The sequence below is a fragment of the Aspergillus vadensis genome (genome assembly GCF_003184925.1).
Source record: "Aspergillus vadensis CBS 113365 unplaced genomic scaffold BO88scaffold_18, whole genome shotgun sequence".
NCBI lineage: Eukaryota > Fungi > Ascomycota > Eurotiomycetes > Eurotiales > Aspergillaceae > Aspergillus > Aspergillus vadensis.
Window position 1 is genome coordinate 42,863 of NW_020292056.1, and position 17,580 is coordinate 60,442.

The 17,580-nt window shown below is 40.0% G+C and overlaps 5 protein-coding genes across 5 annotated transcripts; 3 read left to right on the forward strand and 2 right to left on the reverse strand.

The window, feature by feature from the left end:
- Positions 1–2,579: 2,579 nt before the first annotated feature.
- BO88DRAFT_466167 (uncharacterized protein) lies at positions 2,580–3,729 on the forward strand (the record flags this gene model as incomplete). Its single annotated transcript, XM_025711463.1, has 5 exons — positions 2,580–2,909; positions 3,024–3,107; positions 3,179–3,268; positions 3,412–3,519; positions 3,574–3,729. Exons 1-5 carry the CDS (start codon positions 2,592–2,594, stop codon positions 3,727–3,729), a joined length of 756 nt encoding a protein of 251 aa, XP_025560812.1. The 5' UTR covers positions 2,580–2,591.
- Positions 3,730–5,998: 2,269 nt separating this feature from the next.
- BO88DRAFT_427229 (uncharacterized protein) lies at positions 5,999–7,595 on the reverse strand (the record flags this gene model as incomplete). Its single annotated transcript, XM_025708971.1, has 6 exons — positions 5,999–6,625; positions 6,653–6,853; positions 6,935–7,001; positions 7,038–7,062; positions 7,102–7,252; positions 7,569–7,595. The coding sequence occupies 6 exons, from the start codon at positions 7,593–7,595 to the stop codon at positions 5,999–6,001; spliced, it is 1,098 nt and encodes a 365-aa protein (XP_025560813.1).
- Positions 7,596–7,993: 398 nt separating this feature from the next.
- Positions 7,994–8,227, reverse strand: BO88DRAFT_344917 (uncharacterized protein; the record flags this gene model as incomplete). Its single annotated transcript, XM_025703273.1, is given in 2 exon segments — positions 7,994–8,131; positions 8,150–8,227. Coding segments are annotated over 2 exon segments (216 nt in total), but the record flags the coding sequence as incomplete, so codon positions are not given.
- An 848-nt stretch (positions 8,228–9,075) lies between these two features.
- BO88DRAFT_344770 (uncharacterized protein) lies at positions 9,076–9,249 on the forward strand (the record flags this gene model as incomplete). Its single annotated transcript, XM_025703250.1, has 1 exon — positions 9,076–9,249. A coding segment is annotated over one exon (174 nt), but the record flags the coding sequence as incomplete, so codon positions are not given.
- Positions 9,250–13,926: 4,677 nt separating this feature from the next.
- On the forward strand, positions 13,927–14,625 carry BO88DRAFT_427230 (uncharacterized protein; the record flags this gene model as incomplete). The annotated part of the gene is made up of 4 exons (XM_025708972.1): positions 13,927–14,016; positions 14,047–14,114; positions 14,256–14,339; positions 14,385–14,625. 4 exons carry the CDS (start codon positions 13,927–13,929, stop codon positions 14,623–14,625), a joined length of 483 nt encoding a protein of 160 aa, XP_025560816.1.
- Between the last annotated feature and the right edge of the window lie 2,955 nt (positions 14,626–17,580).

Here is a 17,580-nt window from a genome sequence, read left to right on the forward strand (position 1 = left end):
CTGGATTATACAGTAATTGATGTTAGTTCGCCACTTGCCGTCATTCTAGATAGTCGTATGGAAAAAGATGAGTAATCGATTGCCATCTTACATAGTACATGTCCATACAGTATGCTGTAATGCCACATCGAGCCATTCCTTCTTCTAGTGCCAAGCTTGGTCTAGCGTGGTTTTAGTGCTGGGGTTAGTAAGATAAACAAAGAGTGTAGGTGATGACACCGGTATCCGGAAGAACTGTACCATAATGACCAGATAGGGCTGCGTTGTGTTTGACTGACACAGAATTGCCCGCTGGTGCTCGGAGGTCATTTGTGACACAAAATGCCCGATCAGTTCGACAGGTTCACCGCGCGCAGCAAGACTCGGATCCCCCAATCCTGCTTTGCCTTGGGCGCAGCATGATTCGGCCCCATGCTAAAGAGGGATTGACCAGGCTGGACGCGACCATGCGTCTTTCAGAGTGTGATGATCACCTTTTGAGGTGCCTGGTCGCGGTCGATGGGAGACCCAATGGGGGAGCTGGATGACCTGCAGACCAGGGCTAGGGCAAATGAAGCGGGTCACACAGGGGAGAAGAAAAAAAAAATGAAAGATAGAAAAGAAAAAACTGAGGGAGTGGGGAAAGTGAGGGATATGAGGTAAAGGCAAAGAATGGTGAAGATATGGTCAAAAGATGGCGAGAGATGGGGAAAGATGATAAAGGAATCACCGAGTAGACACGGTCAAATATTTGCGATACCGTCTCCGGAAACGGGATGCCGGATGCGCAATCTGTGCGGGCATTAATCTGTTCAGATGCCCAGGCCCGCACGTCTTTTCACCGCCCTCTGGTCCGGCCCTCTGGTCGATCGTTGTTGCCTTGGGCCAGCAACATTTGCTGGGGCTCGGGAAGGACCGAACTTGTCCTTTTCGGGAGGTTGTTTCAGGGGTTCAACTTGATGCCCGCCTGGAAAATCCGACTGCGCACCGAAGAAATATTTATGCCCTCGGGTTTCGACCACTGCACTTAGAGCGTAAAGCAAAGAAACCAACACATGGGTATACTGGAATGTGTATATGCTATTACCCTAGGCTACCACAAATGTGAGCTTTGACGCTCGCGATGGTACAATAATCATGCGCATCAATGGTCTATACATTTCGTACATGAATGGTCAATGTTATATATAACATAACCACCACTAGCTACTCCCGCGTGTCCGGCACAACCGGCTTTTGGTAACCCCACGAGACACATACAAAATCAACAGGCGCGCCAAGATTGAATATATTACCTACCCTAAGGGATCACTCATCAAAACCAGGTCAGCAGGTTGATAATTTGCTCAGCCTCCGATGCCTCCAATTTCAAATGATTCAACGTCGAGCATGGCCTTGCTGGGCATTAATTTTTCCGGGCGGATGTGACCAATGAGAATTTGTCCCGCCAGCAGCATTCCACCCCAACAACAAAACCTATTTCCAATTTAACCCTACCAAGAATGAGGTTGTCGGGATGTCGACCAGATTGACCAGAGTGCAACAAGTGTGGACATACTGATCACATATCACGCATCAGAACCTGATCTCCTTTCAAGTTGATAGACAGTATAGGTTGCGCATTTGCCAAATGAGCAAATCAACATATATGGAGAACATGAAATTCTTCCTCAATTGTTCCTTGCTCCATTCCACCGAGGACAGCAGCTGGTAAAAGTATACAGAATTCTACTCTCAGATTCAGTCATGCTTCTTGTCATAGTTATGACTATATGGGCATTGTCTACCGCCATGGTGAGCACACGCATGGCCCAACCCTTGAAAACAGACCGGGTGGTTGGGATTGACAGACCATATGTAGATATGGGAACTTGTAATTCACCAAAGAAATTCGGAGTCGTGGAACGGTCCGCTGGTATGGCAATACAACGACAACTTCTTTCTAGATGTAGTGGGCTGACCAAGGCCAGAAAATCCGTTCTAGCACATCAAACCCTCCGTGTTGCGAACCCACCGAGCTTGTTATGAGGCGTAAGTTGGTGTTCTCTTGACGCAACCTTCACTAAATTATTATTTGATAAATCAAACAAACGACGGGGCAGACATCTTCACAGACCACACCATGTACACCATCCTCATCGGCCAAAATAGCCGACCTAGAAGCCCCGAAGACCAACCCAAGACCCCTGATTATACTCAACAAGCTGTTGGTTAATTAGGTGAACTAGCAAGCCTATGATTCCGAGCAAACCAAGGCCGGGGTTCTCGAGGACTGGCATGTCCATTCTTAGAAATGCAGTACACTTTCCCCGAGGTAGCGATCAGCTTCCGGCCATCCTTCACTATTTCCCCCCGAACGACTGTCAGAAAGTTCTTCCTTCACGTGGCCTTGTTGCATAGGCCTTTGTGGTCATTAGAACTTATCATACTTCTAATAAAAGGAATGCCCGTGGCGGCTGTAGATAGACCATATAATTACACTATTTCCCTTACATTGTCTACCATACAGAATTCAGTGAGCATACTCCTCAGCGACGTGGGAAGTTATCAAAAAAAAGTATCTGAACACAAGAACAGGCGCTTGTATCTTCGACTTTCAATTTGCGCCAGCCATGCCAGCCGCGAAAAGAGACGTTCGTGGCACCATCTGGTTTGGGAGTATGCGGCCGCCTGTGGTCTCTACGCAACATGAACCTCCGAGCAATGCCTCGCATCGTGTCCCAAGTGACCAGACGTCCAGTCGTGCCACTTCTGGGCTGAACTGTCCACCGCCACAGCAGTTGACTCCCAATCCGGCTCCCCGTGAAATCCTAGCACGGAGCCCGTGGGAAATATATGAACCTTGCGCAGGCATTGACTATGGGCGAGTAATGGTGCTGGCTAGACATCGAAAGATTAAGGCTAACTTAGTCTACATCCAGATGCAGGCTGTGGAGTGATCAGTAATAGATATATATGTCCAGATAATCAATTAGCTCGCTCATCGCAGCATCCCGCGTCTGCTAGATATTTTCTAGTATGCCGAACGGTATCTTCTTGTATAGGAGCCATTTGAGTGCACTCTCCAGCAGGCTTTAATGTTGAGTTGCCACATCACTGAAAGTGAAGTAGTCCAGATCTTATGGCCTGTAGGTACTGTTTCCTTCCTACTAGATGTATGATGTTCATATACAGTTTATAGGTGTTAAAGTACCTTTAGTTCTTACACGGCCAGTGGAGGGAGCTAGCCAGCCTCACTCCTCGAGATATCTTGTTCATCGAAGAGGGTGAAATAAAGATCAGTATGTTTGTCCTAACTGCAGACTGTACAACACTGACATCAAGTGAGGTATAGCGGGTATTGAGAACAGTCGCCAAATTGACTAAGTTGACCCTTCCCGTGTCGACGCAATGGCTTCTACTTTCAATGCTCTGCGGTTGATTCTCGATAAGATCATGCAAAAAAATGGCTCCAAATTCACCTGGAGCCAGGAGATGCAAAGCTTTAAATCGGCGCTGGCCAAGAGCAACTCTGCGCGGTGTCTGGATAATCTATTGCAGGTAAGTTGGTTCATTTTCCAGCTTCGTCGTACGATGTGGCTGCTGACCAGAAAGCACGCCTTTTTTGGACAAGTGACCGAGGAGGGAAGCCTGAAGTTACTGGTAGAGTTGGTGAACGAAACCATTTCCCACGAAGTCCAAGTTCGGCGCGAGGGCACTCTTGCCAGGGCAAGGCCACTAGGGAAGCTTGCGATGCCGTCTACAACATAGGTAGATGTCAATGCAGTAGCATCAAATATACAGTTGTATTATGGAGGCTTTTGGACCAGGATTGCAGATAGCTCGTGTTAAGATTTTCAAAGCGCGTGCCTCCCTAGTATCTAGCCTAGCATGCCTATCTCTGCACCACTAGCCTAGGCACAATACATCTGACAAGTCAAACTCTGGCAATTGTTCCAACCAAGTGCTTCGTAGTGTACTGTATACCCGAAACAGAACGAATAAAAAGAAGAGGGCGCCATCGTCACTTTAAGGATTCAAAACATGATCCGAGTGGTTGGGAAGGGTAGGGGCCGAACCACGCGAAGGACGTTAATAATGCTATCTTCCAGCCTGCAGCCCCTATAAGCATTGGCTGCGAAAGCTTCACCCAGCGATATGCCCTGTAATATGATGCATGCCATCGACATTACAAAACTACGAGATCGTATTTGGCCTTCTTGTTTGCGACGTGGACGCATAGCTTCAGGTCGCACTCGTCGGTTGCCTTTTCGAGGAATGATAAAATCTTGTTAACAACAGCCGCTCTATCGACTCGCTACTAACTTGCCTTCATTGACTCATCCAGTGACTTGACGGGCAGGTTTTCCAGGGGAGTTGGGCCTCGGAGCTCCACCTTCCCTGTCCTGCACTTGTAGCCATCACACTCCTCATGACCGTTGCCGGGGCGGTTGATTTCAGTGTGTCGGCATTCATGCCAGACATCTGGATCGAGTAGCTCTATTCCACACCGGCTAGTGTGCAAAGTCAGTTGTCCATACTCCTGATGACGACGTTGGCAGGGACCGATTTACTCAGGCGGACCTGCCCCCTTTTGCTCAGCCAGACCGTGTCCGGCCCCAGAGTGGCCAAGGCTCTTCCCTGATCACGCAGGAATCGTATTCCATCCAGGGTCTATTTTCCTCAGTATCCATAGTCTTGAGATCGTCCGATGGCCGCCAGTGGCACTCACCGACCGGAGAACGCACGCCAGTTCGGTCTCGTTGACCGGCCACGGAGCGGTTAAAATATTGTCCACCGTGATCTCCATCGGCTCTCATACGAGATATAGCTGGTTCGTATCGTAGTACGACTTCAGAAGACGTGGAAATATAGAATGAGAAAGTTGACTTATAATCTCTAGAAGGCCTTGGATCTCTGGGATTGATCCATGGAAAAGCATTGGATGTTCACAATTATCCGTTTGTGCTTTCGACGCTGGGCCAGGGTGATTTGTCGTCCGCGACGAATTCTAGCTCGTGGTGTGGCGTATCCGACAGAGGAGCTACCAGCTGTAATGATGTAGCTTACCAGTTTTATATACTTTTCCGGTACGGCCGAGCCTCAGTCCGCCCTTCACAATCTGGCATTATTTTCCACGCCCTCGGGATGAAAACGCTGATCTAGTGTCCAGCGACTTAGCATGGTGTATTGGGTACGTTTTTTGTTACCCATAGCAGCCATTACAGGACGAAGTTCAATGGGCGAAATGCGCGTCATCCTTCGGAATGAAGACTCTGGAAACCATGCCATACTTTATGGGGGAAATGTGATCTGGAACATCCACCGAGCTTGATTTTAGGACCCCTGAAATGCACTTCGGCCAGTTGGAGACGACATACCCTACGCTGCACAGATAAACCGGTTCGACAATACTACAACATTCCGAAGCAGGAGATGGTAAAAACTTACAGCATAAACCCACATTATGTCTATACCGCTGTATAAGGCAATCCCCCAACCCAACTATTGAGTATTCCTGCTTTTTGCCGTATACTGTTGACCTGTTATATACCGGAAGATCTGATGCATGCGATTGGTTGTCTTACCATCGAGGCTGGCACAGACTGGCCAAACTGCGTTCCCAAAACCGACCCGAGTTGTCACTTATTGTTCGACAGGCGAAGACCCGCAACCATACCTGTCTCGAGCAATCCGTGTGCTAGGTAAAACAAGAATGATTTGAACGGAAGCACGACTGGACCAGACTCTAGGATCGCAAATGTAGGGAAATACCCGCCACACCTAGGATGAACGCCATACGCTATGTATAGTGCGAGAATCTTCTGCCAGATGGGTTCATTGTGCGCCATGCCCCGTGATCCATGTCCCTGTATCAGTCTCCAAGCATAACTCCCGCAATAGGGTAGAATACTATATTACCAATGAGCCATTTGCTTCGGGCTGTATTGATACCATACAACAGAAGATGCAGCATGTTTTTCTTATCACGATGATATAATCTCTGTAAATCGAAAATATCAAATCTTTTCTATTCTGATCAATACTCCTCCTCTTCTTGTACATCCCAGTCCCAAGGGTAGGGAGCGGGAACGGATAAGTTAAGAATTTGCTCGTCCACCCACGCGGCAATATCATCTATTGCCTCAGCAATCCCTGTTCTTCTCCTTTTGCGTTGATTTTTGTCGGATGCTGTATACTCTTCCACACTCTCCTCAGTCAATATAGCCTGAACAGTTTCCCATGGGTGGGTCAGATGCCAGATATAAAAGCTTGGCTCTTCAGACACCCTGTGGTAATTCAGGCTGTAGATAACAAATCGACGCAATTTCAGTTCATTGAAGAAGTTGTTGATGATAAGCTCGTCATTCGGCAGCGAGATTCGTTTTAGGTCGTGACCCGCGATGGTTACGACCACCTCCAGATTGCCCGCAGGCATCTCCAGTGGTACTATCCCATGGTCCCATATTGTCATAACCCAGTCGTCATCAGCCAGACAGCTTATCTGGAAAGTGGGAGAGAAGCTTGGCGATGGCATTCGATGCTCAAGATGACGATGGGGAAGCTCCTGATCTACCGCCACAGCTTCCTCTGTCGCTGCCGATTCGTCTGCGGCATTTGTAGCCTGATTGATTCCATTCCCATCCCAAAGGTAACGAAAGAAGGTCTGGAATTATAACCGTCGGAAGAACACACCTGTAACCTGTGGGGACTCCCAGGGCTGCCACAGTCTGTCCTCTTCAAGGGCGAAGCAATCCACATCAACCGTATCAGCGTATGGGATACCGCAACGTCGGTTCACTGCATCATCCTGTTGGGTGCTGCCAAGGCCCTCCAGAATTTGGGGAGTTGGTAGGGACGCTCGTCTGGGCATAAACTTGGCTATGGCCGGGATCTGAAATCCGTGTTGGTCAGCCAGCCAGAAGAAGTGGCGCCACAACGCCATTCAGTCTATCGATATCGAGCAATTCGGGACAGGATAGGAGCTACACGCTTTCTTCCTCTTATGCGGCTGACGACGTACAACCTTGGTCATGTCAAGCCTATATTAGAAGCTGAAGTGCCAGAGCTCGTGCAACCCCCACTGTACTTGCAGTCTTGTCTCTCTTAATAACACGCTGCCATCAGCCTAATACTGTGTACTAAATTCACAGTTGATAGTGATCTTCTTAGTCTTCTTCGAGCCCAGGTCCTCTGGCGGAAGAAGAAAAGTCTTCATTATCTTGTTAATAATAGCTAAAAAACAAAGATCCTGGAAGAATATTTCTAAAGTAGAAATAAGAATATTAATCTGCTTCAGTTACTCCCACAATGCTGCCTGTATGTCGGACTCGTTGATCAATGGAAACAACGTCCAGTTGTCTATCATCTGAGATCGCAGATTTTCCCGGTCTGGTTCTGAAAGCTTTAAGACTTGAGATTCCAGTGCAAGAATAATCTCTATGTCTATGTAAACAGGAAGAATATTACTCCTGTTAAAAATATAATTTATCCAAATAGTACAGATAGTTTTGAGGTAGGACAGAATAAGCTAAAGATAAGGATTTCTTAGAAAAGTCTTTTATTTTATAAATACTTAGACCACTCACCTTGTTATATTACAGTGATACCATGGTATGCAGCATACCCAGTTGCATTTTAGCCCAAAGCCCCGGAATAAGAAATAAAGCATTAAATACTGGTAGAAAACTAGAATATTAAAAAAAGACCTAGAGATATATATACTTCTTATTCTTAGAATTATATCAGAGAACGGCCCACCATATTACTTTAGTATTTTTATCTAGTAGATGGCCCAGCTTTCCTTAATAAAACTAAATTCTTTTATAAATCAATCTGTCTGGCAGTCAGTATTGGTTTAGAAAATACTCTCAGAGCAAGCAGATAAGATAAAAATAGAGAATTTATTTTTATAATTACTTATCTGGTAACTTATACTTAGCAGGTGAACGGGAAGAGACATATATATTAAGATTCAGAATAATTTTAAAGATAATTTACTAGAATTCTTTATATATATATTAATCATCCACTATCAGTTCTTGCCATAGAGCTTTTTTTGTGCTGCGGTAATAACATTCTCGTGGCCTAAGACACGCAGTGACATGTTCAAGAATATAATCAGCTTAGGAAATAGCTCTATATCACACAGTAATAGCCTGATATGGAAGCTCTAGTCTGTGGCTTAGACTAAGACAGGTATATAATACTCTTGATTAATATGGAGGTATTTTTGTATCTCAAGAATCTGCTTTATTCGGAGGGCATTTCAGCTATTATTTATCAAGCGGCTAAAGCTATTCTCAAAAATCAGATAATTTAGACAGATTCAGGTATTATTCTAGTAGTATTTCTAGTAATAGGCTTCTAATATCTTCTCCTTGGTTTCAATGTAAGTTTAGTGTATTGACCACATATTTAATAATAATTCTGGGAATCATGGTGACCTGGCTGTTAATATTTAAAAAATAATATTATATTAAGCACAGTCTAATACTGAATAACTTATCTTTTCTTATTATAGTTAAACTATAAGAAAGTCAGCAGATTAGGCCTTAAATATAAATCCACAGACTGTATATTATTATTACAGGTAAGATATAGTGATCTTTAAGAAAAAAGCTCAGATAATATCAGAATAAATAATTAAATTATATAAATTTAATATAATAATTAATTATATTCTTCTTAATTATTTTATATAAATACATCCGTGGTGAGGTCTTTTGAAAGAAGTTAAGGGATAGTAGCAGATAGAAAACAGTATAAATAAAATAAATAAAAATAAAGAAGAAAATATATCTACTATTATAAATTAATTAATATATATTATTAACCAGGCCCTTAACATATAATTATAATATATAATCAGGTCTTATCTAGCGGGCTGCAAACTCTATAATACTAGTGATTCAGATAGTTCTAATCAGTACTATTTTAGGAGGCGAGTGCTTTAAAACTGGTATAATATTAATAAATATCTAGAACTCTCTCATTATTCCCCAGATACTGTAATTAGTAATAAATTAGAAACTTATTCTATTACAGGTGATTACTATATTATCCTAAATCCAGTATATTTCTCTAGAAACTAATATATTATTAGAAAAGATAATTTCTGTTTTATACAGTAGATTAAAATATAAAGATTCCTGGTTAACTAATAATCCTTGTCTTTCTGAAAATACTGAAGATTGTGATTTTATTATATCTGACTCGGAGTCACTGTCAGAATATAATAATAAACTTAAGGAAGAGAGCAAGGACTATATTCCTATAAATAATATATAATATAAATACCTGAGATACTCTTTATCTATTTAATAGTAATCAATAAGTTTCTAAGACTGGATTAGTACATACTGAAAGACCAGATAAATCTAATTTAAGTAATTATTAAGTAGAAGGTAGTCTCTGATAGTAGTTTTTTTAATAAGTATCTAGTGCTGTAGTATTCCTGGGAGGCTGGAAAAACAGTATTAGAATTAATTAAAGGACTGAGCTAGTCAGCTATATATTTATTAATAATTTCTCTATTCATGATAATCTACTTACAGACATATAATTGGTTGATCACTACTGGACCAGCTTGAGCTGGACGGGCTTAGTAATGCTCTCCTTGCGGGCAAAAGCACTTTCATCTTAATATAATATTATTTTTGTCTTTCGGACCTTATTTCAGTGATATTCTAGAATTTAAGTGGAATACAGCTAGATCAACAACATTCCCGAATTATTAAGTAAATACAAGGGGTGGGGACATAATTATAAATAATCTATATATTATTATAAAGAGAGTTTATATAAATATACTCATCCTTCTTCTATTTAATTATATAATAGTATGACGCTGTTCCTTTCATTCATGACAAGTGCATTCTTTTAAATACAGCATTTAAAGTAGTAAGAATTTTGAATAAAAAGAGGAAGAGAAGAAAAAAAGAAGAGAGAAAGAAAGAAATAAAACTGTAAGTACTAATTTCCAGTTGTTGCTACTCTATACTCTCCATTTCTTCCGGGACGGGGCTGGCTCGGCGAAATGAATTTATTTAATACCTCACAGACAGTAACACATCCTCTGCGGCGGCCACTGGTTAATTTAGTGATCAGATCACCCAAATACAGCATCTAATTGCTGCTAGTAGAAAAGCTGTTGAATAATAACTAGAAACCTGTTAATTAGCTGCCGGCCTGATAAAGCCTTAAACATGATTAATAATTCTTTATCTAGACTGGCCACGTGGAACTGAACTTTTTTACAGTAGTATCTGCAGATTATATATCTATCATCATTCTCTAACTGATCTAAGTACTTCCCGCGGCCGGTCTGCAGCTCTGCACCCAGAAATTCTACCAACATGTGCTTGAGAATCCGCTGTGGCTCGTGGCGTGCACATAAGACTGATCTCCGGCAAAGGTATTGGCCCGGTATCCTCGTCAGACCTTTGTCTAATTCAAAGAAGAAGTATATGGCGAGGACTGCTTATACTAGTTCATCTAGGACTATATACTGTTTCTTAGCGAGTTCTGCCACCCTCATCATATTGTCCAGTTGTGGTAAATCCGCCAGAGCGTGGTCCAGCCGGAAGATACAGGTCTGGAGAGGATGGGGTACATGATTTAGTCCCTCTTTAAAGACTTCTACACTGTCCATACAGGGCGAGGAGTTGTATGTACGCCATAATCAGAAAAGCACCTTATCTTATAAAAAGCTGTAACCATGCTGGGCTGCATCGGTTTCCTTCCTGGGCAATAGGACGTATCCCGTGCCCACAGATAACAGCAGGTCGTGTGTTTGCACGGATAGCCAGATGATTCGATATTCCTCCTGAGCAATCCCGTGCGGGTTGTTGGCATGGACGCCTCCATCTTGCAGAACGCCAACTTTGGACAAGTACCAGGATTTGAAGATTTTATGTCAGGTCAGCAAGAGATAAACTACTATAAAATTAAGAAACTAGGATAGTCTCCTACCCGGGCGCTGCAGTACTATATTCTAGGCTACTTTTGACAGCTTCTTGAATAATAACTTAATACAGAATCTCGACATTCCGGCGCAGCGAGAAGATGTACGGGAAGAATATCAAAAAAGAGAGACTGAGTAACTCACACTTAGGATAATAATAGATTCTGGCTTTTGCAGTGCGACACGATCCTTTAGTACGCTGAGTTGACAGTCCCGTATCTCACACCACAGTAGTTAGGGAAGATAACCGACTTACTATCAGAAATATAGCTTATAATAATAGCAAGACAGTACCTTTCTATTATTAACAGTATTATATTAAATACCTGACACCCCTGCTCACAGACCTGCTGGAGCATTTGCTTTAATATATCTGAGTTGTAGGCAGTATCTCGAATGAGATTCAGAATACAGCCCAATCAAGGCTATATTTATAAAAGAAAGTAGCCAGGCTGGAATATATATTATATTAAATTAAGAAATATTCGACATGCTTCTGCAGCTAAGATATTATTATATATTTAATTAATTCTAATAACAGAACCTGCTCTCGGCGAGTTAACTATCATACAAAAGATCATTACATCCAGTATTATATAAATAAACCATGACAGGAGAAGAGTATATAACTTACTGATACTAGTACCCGCAGTTAGATCCGGGATCTCCGGCAGCATAATAGCGCCAGCAAGCCGTTGCTCCAGTACTTATAACAGGCCTAAGGTAACTATTCCCCGAATCCCGTTATTATTAAGAACCAGCATAACTGGATACTTAGTTAGTGGTAATTAACAGATTATCAGCTGAAGAGTATCCTAATACAGAGAATACTGAATAAGATCTCAGTAATATTCTATACTACAGGCCTGCTGGCCTAATATTATCACGCAGGTATCATATATACCATGTTAATAAGAGATCTAATACTCAGTCTATTAGTTAAGATAGAAGACATACACTGTGAATAAGATTAAAACAGACCACTACTAACTGAAGTAAATTAATTCAGCCTATTAGATAGCATATAAGATATGCACCAGACTGAGACAGCAGAATTATTTAATAAAATAACTACAGATAATATTACTATATCTACTGTTATCAGAATCTTTAGCAGTTCTCCAAGCACTACTACAGAGATCTCGGTACAACATATCAAAGATATAGTCTGGTTGGAACTCTGTATCTGTCAGTATGGGACTTGTAGTAGTAAGGTAGTCCTGGACAAGTCCTACTTACAGTATATTCCAGGAGGATAGGCATCTATTAACAAAGTAAATACCATGAATAAATAAAGTTCTTGAAACAGACATTTCAGTTTGTATAACTATATAAAGAATTCCATTAAAACTTTATTAAATATTCTACTGACAGGCAGCCTCTCTTGAGAGAGATATAGATAATCTATCTAATATATAATTAAATTAAGAGATCCTTAAAGAGAATAGTATTAAAGAAAAATCTAGTAAACTACTAAGAAAAGTAATTTTTATTAAAATTATTTAATCTAGCTAAGCTGGAGCTCATCAAGAACCTGATATTATAATAAAATAAATAATACTAGATCTGAAAGCTGATAGCAGCCTCGAAGGTCAATTATTAATAAAGATACTTAATCCAGGTCTGTAATATTTTAAACAGCCTGGAACATCTCTACTAGATCTCTTTCATAGACAGCAGTTAGTCTTGTAAGAACTAAAATCACTTATATATAAACTAGGACAAAAGAGGCCCCGGCCTGTATATAATTTTATAATACTTCCAGCAGGCTCTTAGTTCTCTCTAATTCCACCAGCCCGTCCACGAAGAAATAGATAATATATATTTATAAAAATATAAATCTCGTCAGGAGCGAGTCCTTCAAGTCAGTAATAAGAAATTAAATAATATTAATAAAATATTAATTAATATTATCTTTTCACAGGGTCTTAAAATATTTATTAATAGCTAGTAAATCCTGGAGTCTTCTCTCTATAAATTAGATCAGATATTTATTATAAATAATAATAATACTGAGATATAGTTAGATTACTCCTACTAAGTTTCTGCGGAGAATATTATTATGGGGGAAAAGTAAGTATAAAACCAGTATATAATTATAATTACTGATAAAGAAGACCAGGAAAGAATATTATATAACTAGATAATCTATATTCTATATAATCTTATTTATCTATTTCATATTAACCAGGGACCAGCCCATAGCGTCTTATATAAGGTCCAGCTATACTATAGTAAATTATTTAATCCTAATAAAGAGTTCAGGCCTTATATATATTTCCTAAATCAGAAATAGCTTAAATTATTATATATATACCATCTATTTTCATCCCAAGAGATATTTTGGTATGCGCAGCTGAGTAGTCTAATAAAGAAAGTATTTAAGATTATTTACTAAATCTTACTATACTTTTAAGTCTCTAAGTACCAGTTTCTTATTCTGAAATATACTTACCTTGTCTAAAAGTAGACCTTATCTTGTTGAAGCTGTAAAGATAAGGCAGGTATTAAAAGACTTGTAAGACTCTAGGACAGACTAGAAACACATAAAATTATTATTCAAGATAATAGACAGATTTTATGGTTATTAAATATTTAAAGCTATATAAAAAGACAGGTTTTGGTCCTCCTCTTTCAAAAAGCCTGGCTCGCGAATTGATAAATACTAATACAGATAACCATGGGATAATTAGTCCTATAGCATATAGTTGACTAATTTAACCGGGCCTGCAGAGATTGGTCAATGGCTGTCCTATTGATGAACCATATTAACCCGCATGGTTCTTAATAACTTCAGAGATGGAGAGCTGACATGCTTTCCCATGCCAAACTAGAAAAAGTCTTTATAAGCTATAGTACGAGCTTCCCATATTCATGATGATTTAAAAGACTCCGTGGACGTTTGCTCTGGGACCATGTAGACAGCGCAGTGGATATCTGTACTTGAAAAATCCATCAAGATTTTGCCTCATCCTCCCCTCATACCGTACGATACACCGACGATGGACTTTGACACCCAGATTTCATATCATGATGGCTTAATTCTTGGTCTTATATATTTATTTAAGATTTTCTACTTTATCTATTTCATAGTTTTCTTCTTTCTTTATTATTTCTTTAAGTCTCCCGGCGCCATTCTCAAGGCACAGGTAGTTACATTCTATAATATAAAAGTACTGCTCTGGGAGCTGTTAAGCCTGACTTATTAATTATTATAAATCTTTCACGGGGACAAAACCGCATGTTAGGAGAAATCTCAGATAATAAGTACTATAGCTCTGATTTATATTACAGCTGTCCTGAGTATTATTATAGCTTATTAGCAGTAAAGCTATCTCCGCTCTATCTATCTTTCCAGTTTAACTAATCTAGCCATTAGCAAGATCAGCACAATCCCTGCTCAAACCTCAGACTCGTCCATAGCACGGAGCAGCTTTCACTGGGATTACCTCTGACTTAGGTTTTGGATATTGGTATTATTAATTTATATACTGCAGACACAGGAAAGTCCACCACCGTTGACTATTAATCTTATCCGGATTGCTATGTGGAGTTTGTTAGCAGCAGCCAGCTGTGCTGCGCACATACCCGAGTGGTTGGGGATAGTAAGACACTGGCATCTGAGTCTTTACGCGATGCATCTTATATTAGTCTGGAACAGCATCTCATATGCCCAAGGGGTCTGGGATATGGTACTCTGATCTGTGATATTAAATAATATTAGTATTCAGCTCATGCAAGAACGGTGCCGCTTCGATGTACTGTAGTTTATCAGTGAAATGCAGATTCTGGGACGAGCGTTGGCATCTCGCTAGTTAGAGCGCGTGAGTTTGTGCAGGCAAAAAAATCGGTTATTACTAGAAGGTCAGATAATAATATAGTCTTCTACAAGAAATCTATATATTATTCTTAAGATCTTCTGAATAGGACTAATATATATTTACTGTTAATTCAAGCCATCATAAGACAGATTAATTGGGGTGAATTTCCTGCTTATATAAATTATCTAAGATTATCAAAGCAATGAATCTTGCTCTAGTGTTTTATGTGATAATAGTATATAAACAGTATATTAATTATTTTGACGGGTCCTTTCCAGGCTAGTAATCTGGTATTCTTGATGCAGTATATCTTGCTACTGCAGCTATTAATACTGGCACTGTTATTCAGTGGCTGAATAGCATATCTATCTCTAGTTAATCCTGTAGTGTTGCCGTTTCCTGAATAAAGTCCAGGATACTATTAGTCCTGGATTATATATAATCATGCTTTTTAAACTCGAAATCCTGGGGCAGAGGTACTACTTATTATATTTCAGCCTGTCATCTCGTGTATTGATTTAGATGTCACGGTGACTTTGTGTGTCATGCCGGATGTGCTTTTACTCTTTCCTCTCCCGGTGCGTATACCCTGAAAGGCATAGCCGAAGTAATTTGACTAACTGACTGTGCAAGAGGCTTATCGAGACCTGTTTTTTATGATTAGAATAGTTTTAATTGATTGTTTTCTTGAGCGGTGGCATCTTATGGCTAATAATATTCAGTATTATATTGATCATGATTCTATGTTTCTCTAGCTGGCTGTCGACACTGGAACTCCCTCACCGGGCCATTTTTAACTATGAGGGGCCGGGGTGAATGGTGCTTCCCAGGCCTGTAACTGGGCCTGGCCGCAGAATCTTTGTTGTAGTTATTATTAGTAATATCTTAATGTTCCATTCTCTCTTCCGCCGCATGGCCAGACACGCTGACTGGTACATGGGCGAACCAATGACTGGCAGATATTAGTACTAGCAAAGCTATCCTTTCTCTGATAGTGCTTAGTCAATTATATATAGGAAGCATCGGGGCACCATGGTAATAGTGGTATATAAGAAAGTCTGGTTTGTCTGGTAACTGTTCAGTGGGTAACTGATCTTGCTAGTAATGAGAGTGTGGTTAAGCTACACATGCTACTAGGAATTGTAAGCTTTAGTCTAGGAGTCCTTGGAAGTTGATGGCTTCCATGACTGAAAAGCTTGTTTCTAGAATAGTAATGATTATTCTGAGGAATAACTATTATTTTTTTATAATATTCTATATTTGCATGATTGTTCTCTGTCTTCAGGGATTATTGTATAGCCATGAGAAGACTATACAGCTCTTTGAATAGTATTTTACAGTGTATATTATTCTGCAGACATTGAAGTGAAAAGAATCTTTCAGTAATATCAGATATATATCTAGGCCAGGCGCTGTCCTGGACTGTTCTATAAACTACTACTTTTCTACAGTCTTGCTAGTCTGTTTCTATCTTCTTTTTTAAACCCACGTTTACTAATTAGCCATGGTTAGTTATGGATATATTACCCTGTATTACGATCCTCTCTATCACAAAAGATATATTAGGTTATTAGATAACAGGTATCCCTGCCTATAAGATATTAACTTAAAGTAGTATGAGATTATATATATATAGCTGTAATTACTTCAAGACATGACTAACTTGACTGCCAGGAAATCTTACTTTAATTCTATTATAAAATATCTGTTATGTAACTCCCACCGCCGTATCCTGGTGTACTTGATAAAATATAAGTATGTACCAGATCCTCCACTGATTACTGCGATGGTTAATAATAATAATTCCAGACACATATCACTGATAATCTAAAAAAAAAGCTAATCCATAGTTCAGAATGTGTTTTATTATCTTCTTCGTCAAGTAGCTGGAGGGATCAAGAGTTAATTAGAGACTATTTATTAAAAAAAACAAAGATCTTTATTCTTACAGAACTGACTTTTATTAGAATAAAAGTAATATAATCTATAGTTTATTTAAAATATATATTTTTATAACTATCTTATTTATATTTAAGCTAATATATTTATTTTCTATATTATACCTACGCTGCTCACGTCTTTGTATACAATAACAGAAAGCTTAATTATAGAATATAGTTTACTTACTTAATATAATTATTATTAGTTTTCTCTAAGAGCCTCCGCGTCGCCTCGTACAGGAGGATTTGGTAATATTAGTCTTCAGATATACTGTTATATCTTATATACACAGCCAGATTATCTTGGAGATAGTGGGTGCGTGCTATCTATCTGTTAAAAAGATAATTAATCTATACTTAGCACTGCTTAATCTCCCTCCCACACTGCAGATCGCCCAGCCATACAGTTACAAACTCTCAGGCCGAGTGAAGCTGCTGTAGAAGATGATAATGATCCTGTAACTGACAGTACACAGCTGCATGACAAATACTCTCAATATTGACTTGTAACTGATTAACCCCCTTCTTTGGAATTTTCAACAACCCAGATATGGAATGAGTACGATGCTTTCGGTCCAGTGCTCTGAATGCCATGTGTAATTCTATATTCTCGGCACACTTCCATCCGTTAGCCTGGCCAAGTTGGGGTTGCTATTTCTGGATAGACTTGAACGCAGAGCGCTCCAAGCGCTGTTGCAGTATTTATAGAATACGGTGTTAAGCGGGAAACAGCAGACTCGTTGATAGTAGTTAAACTGATGATTTTAGCATTAGCTCTACCAGTAAGTTTTTAATCTTATCACTCATCTGGCAGGTATAAAGCTTGTCAGCTGGTTTCTGAAGAGACAGATAAATAGAAGACAGATATAGAAAGATACTTTAATTAGAAGAATAA